This window comes from Simochromis diagramma, unplaced genomic scaffold (genome assembly GCF_900408965.1).
Source record: "Simochromis diagramma unplaced genomic scaffold, fSimDia1.1 OVJJ01000440.1, whole genome shotgun sequence".
NCBI lineage: Eukaryota > Metazoa > Chordata > Actinopteri > Cichliformes > Cichlidae > Simochromis > Simochromis diagramma.
In genome coordinates, this window is record NW_024387264.1 from 192,155 (window position 1) to 197,075 (window position 4,921).

At 45.3% G+C, this 4,921-nt stretch overlaps 1 protein-coding gene across 1 annotated transcript in view; it reads left to right on the forward strand.

Annotated features, from left to right (window-relative positions):
* Window positions 1-3,054, forward strand: part of LOC120715426 — a 7,469-nt gene extending 4,415 nt beyond the window's left edge. The window contains exons 8-9 of the mRNA XM_040002434.1: window positions 2,774-2,885; window positions 3,001-3,054. Coding sequence (XP_039858368.1) covers window positions 2,774-2,885; window positions 3,001-3,054 — 166 coding nt within the window. The remainder of the gene's footprint in view (window positions 1-2,773; window positions 2,886-3,000) is intronic.
* The last annotated feature ends 1,867 nt before the right edge of the window (window positions 3,055-4,921 follow it).

The following is a 4,921-nucleotide window of genomic DNA, read 5'->3' on the forward strand; positions in this document are numbered from 1 at the left end:
TGTGTGAATTACCTCTGACACAACCTGGTCTGGGTCACCAAAGGGCTACAGCCACCCACTGGCAAGGATGAGTAAACTTTCACTAGGTTTTGGACGAAGTTTACATTCACAACCCTGTCAAACCTGCATTTGAAACTTTGGCTACCATAGCAGTATAGTATTGCAACATGGCTTTGGTTCTTCTAACTAAAATGGACAATGGAAATAAATAGCGCCTCATTGCCAGACCTGGCCTGCATCCGGTTGACCTACACTCTGCCATGACACCAGTCCGTCAGAAGTACCAGCTTGATGCCGGATCCCGGCCAGACTTGTTTCTCTGAGCCTGGGCCACATAACCAAACCATAATGGGCCAGATGTGGCAGGCCATCACATAGACAGTGCCATCTATGCCAGGCCTGGATATCTGGATGACATCACCACCTGAGTTCTGCCAGTGAGGAAGTCCATCACCCATGCACAGAGATGGCTGTTGAGTCCTAGATCCCTCAGCTTTGTGAACAGTCTGCTGGGCACTATTGTGTTAAATGCTGAACTATAATCAACAAACAGCATTCTCACCATAGTTACCCTGTTTCTTGTTCCACGTGGCTGGGGGTGGTGTGCAGGACGTGGCGATGGTGTCCTCGATAGATCTGTTGGGTCGGCAGGTGAACTGGAGCGGATTTGTGGTGTCTGGGATGTAGGAGGAGATGATGTTCTTCAGCAGCCTCTCGAACACCTTCATTCATACCAAAGCCAGTGCAACTGGCCGGTAATTGTTCAGGGATGGAGGTTTGCTGTTCTTGGGCACAGGGTGCTGTAACGTCGGGTTGCGTTTAGTGGTTGAGAGGAGGCGGCCAAAACACTTAGCAGGGTAGCCAAAAGAATACACACTCACACTGGCATTGGGATTCCACAGCGTGTTCTTTATATACCTTCTCTTCATCAACCATATAAGCCCGGTTGAACGGCTGCAGCTTAACAAACATAGCGCAGAGTGTTCGTACAACCCATAACGTTGCAAACAAAGGTGTCTGGAGAGGTAAAACATAAAATCCGTCCCTCCTCATGCACTAGCGTGAAAGCACATGTCCACACAATCACAGAGAGAGTCAGTGGCGCATACGGATGACAACATTAACCCTCATAGACCCAAACACTATTGGACTGTTACAGTGCATTCTGCCTTTTCTGTAGCTACAGCTGTTTGTGTACACTGAACAAAAAGCTTTGTTGCTGTATTGTCCCGTCTGCAGACCGTGTGGAGAGTTTGTTGAGGACCCAGAGACCGACAACCGACGAGAGCCACAAATTAACTTGAAAAACAAAACAAGCCTTTATTTGGAGCTGAAACTCACGAACTTAAAACACCGCAATAGGGAAACCCTAGACTTAAACTGGGAAACTTGACTGACACCTTACTTTGACTCTCGCTATGATTCGACAAGATAACAACTATGAAACCTATGATGTGAAGTGGGGTAGATGGACAGACGACACAACAATGAACAAGGGACGGGGGACTTAAAACACATATGATGATATGGGAGTGGGACACATGGGACACAGCTGACACACATGAACCTAATGAGGGGGACAGGGATGTGAAACTAATACAATGAACAAGACACCTCTCAAAATAAACAGGAAACATGATGAGACAGACATGACAACACGAGCTTGACAACATGAACCACCACAGACATAAAACATAACAGTAAGACACACTATGCAGCACGGAGGCTTAACACAGATTATAAACCGCGGAAACCTAGGAGCTAAGGAAGACTAAAAGAACTAAAACATAAACAATGATATTCAAAAATGCAAGGAAACTCCAAACGGTCACACCACCCCAGTCTCACACCCATGAGACTGGGTGGACACTTAACAGCCGGATGAAACAAACTGAATCCAGATGAAAATAATGCTCCTTGTCTTCTTGTTATCTCAGAGAGAAAACTCTTGTTCAATCTCACCTGCAAAGACGACAACAGTTGAGCGAATTTCAATGCTCTCCAGATTGATGTTTAACGCTCAGATTGTTATAAATGGTGACTCTGTTTCTAGTTTCACTGACTAACAGACAGCCTGAGTCTAAACCTGAGTGTTTAAATGTGATGAGATGAAGTGTGAGGTTGTGAGAAAGTTCTGACTGCATTCATAGATGTGTCCTTTCGCTGCTCGCTCTGATCCAACCTTTGGTCTCTAAGAAGGGCTTCAGGGAGACGTTTGCTACGTTGGACGTAGTAGGGACCATCAGAAAATGTGTGCAGTAACAAACAAAGGCAGCACTGAAAGCAGCTCTAAGTGTTTGTGTTGTTCAATGATTTGTGCACAACACAACAATGGGACTCTCTCATCCATCAGTCACCATGTGGACTTTTTCTGACACACTTTGAAGCTGATGGACGTTTTGTGTCTGCACTAAGTACGTTTTCAGCAAAAGGAAGATGGGGGGCTTTTTTTTTATGGCAGCTTCACACATGAGCCAGCAAAGGACCACCAGTGTGTCTGCAACTGGCCTTGTGCTGGCCCATGTGTGGGCAACCTTTGGCAAACCAGATCTGAGTCACCAAAGGGCCGTCATTCTTTGCGGTATGTGGGTCATGTGTAAGCACATTGTGTAGGCCAGATCCGGACCATACCAATTTTGCTATGTGGGCATCACCATCAACACAGGAGCACCACAGCGATGTGTCCTCTCGCCACTGCTCTACTCCCGCTACACTTCAGACTGTGTGGCCGCCCACGGCTCCAACACCATTGCGAATTTTGCTGATGACACAGTGGCGCCATCTCCAACAGCGATGAGGCGGCCTACATGGATGAAGTGAAAAGTCTGTCATCATGGTGCCAGGACAACCATCTCCAGCTGAACATTGGCAAGATCAAGGAGTCAGCACAGAGACTACATGCCCATTATCATCAATGGAGATCCAGTGGAGAGGGTGCAGTCCTTTAAGTATCTCAGTGTCCACATCTCCTCAGACCTGACATGGTCTGCCCACATCCAGGTCCAGACCAAAAAGGCTTGGGAGCTTGAGGCTCCTCTTGAGTCCGGGCCCTAAACTATGACATCTTATTTAATTCACCTAATGTACAGAATTCCCCTGCTTGCTGCATACAATGCTACTGCTGCACATTCTGTCACAATACGGCTGTGTGCAGGCAAGAGTAGGACCCAAACGCAAACTCGCAGAGACAAAAAGTAAACTCAAAAAACACAGCTTTATTGCTGGCGTGGAGTGGGACACGAAAAACAATACAAAACTAAACTAAACTGGGAAAACTAAAGCACAAGCAGCCACAGGGAAAAATCACACAGCTATGAGGGAGGACGCAACACTGACAAAGAGAAACATGGGGCTTAAATACACTGAGGGATAACGAGGGGGAATGAGCCACAGGAGGAGAGCACAGCTGAGAGTAATTAGGCAGGACGAGACAAGGGAAGCAAAACTAGAAACATTAACATAGGACAGACTGTGAAAGTAAAACAGGAAACACACTGACGGAACTCAAGACATGTAACTTAACAGACTGGGGAGACAGAACATAGGGACCTGAAACATGGAACAGAAAGGCACAGTAGACACAACATGAACATAACAACGCCACAGGGGAAGAGTAAAACAAAATGCAGGAACACAGGACCTCTTTCAAAATAAAATGGGAAACATAATGAAACGCAAACATGACAACATAAGAAACACAGACATGAAGCACATGAAGGACAAGGGAGACTTAACGGGGTTGGATACACAAGGGGAATCTAATAACAAATGAACTTAGATAACCTAATGAACAGAATAAAGTCAAACTTAAAACGCTGGGTCAAAAGACCCAGGATCATGACACATTCACCTAATGTATATAATATGTAATGCATCTAAAGGACAAAGGTCACTCTTTCGAGGATGCCAATGTTCACATTTTGCACAGAGAGGAAAGGTGGTTTAAAAGAGGAGTGAAAGAAGCCATTTATGTCCGCTGTGAGCGACCATCTTTGAACAGAGGCAGTGGTTTACGACAGCGGTCCCCAACCCCCGGGCCTCGGACCGGTACCGGTCCGTGAGTCGCTTGGTACCGGGCCGCGAGAGTTGAGGCTCAGGTGTGAAATGTATGGTTTCAGGGTTTTTATCGGTTTTTCAGCGGTATTTTGTTATCGTTTTGATCGTTACCTCGGTTTTCCTGTCTTTTCACGTGTGTTATGAATAAATCTTCTTTTTTCGGTACCGGTACTAGTTTTATTTTGTTGTATTTATCCGCGACACTTTAAAGGCCGGTCCGTGAAAATATTGTCGGGCATAAACCGGTCCGTGGCGCAAAAAAGGTTGGAGACCGCTGGTTTACGACACCAACTGTCTGCATCTATAATCCAGTTTTGAGATCCCTTCCCAGATGCCTTAACGCCCACTCAGATCCTGGGCCATCTGACCTCAGGAAATCACATGATAGGGTGGGGGCCAGGTTTCACAATGAGCTCACCCGAAACCCTGGCTGATTGTGACCTACACCCATTTTCACACTTTGGCTCGTGTGATTAGGTAGAGGATCATCAGGGGGTCCTGCAATCAGACTCTCCGCCATTTGACCCTAGAACTGAAGATGCTTCTCGAATGAGTTGAAACATCTTCAAGGAAACTTAAAGAAGTCGAGACGCCTTTCGTTCCAAGCTCCTTAGACTACAGGATCTAAACAAAACTGTAGTTACAATCTTAAAGAAAATACAAAAAAGAAAATACATCAATAAAAAGTGCAAAAAAAATTACAAGTTAACTTCCAACTGTGTACAGCTGGGTTTTAGTCTCACAATAAGAAGTACATTGTAAAAACCTTCAAAGCATTTTACCTTTCAAATGTCTCAAAAATTTAATTTAAATTAAAACTACTAACCTAACCCTGAAATGGCATTTTCCCCCATAAATATAAATC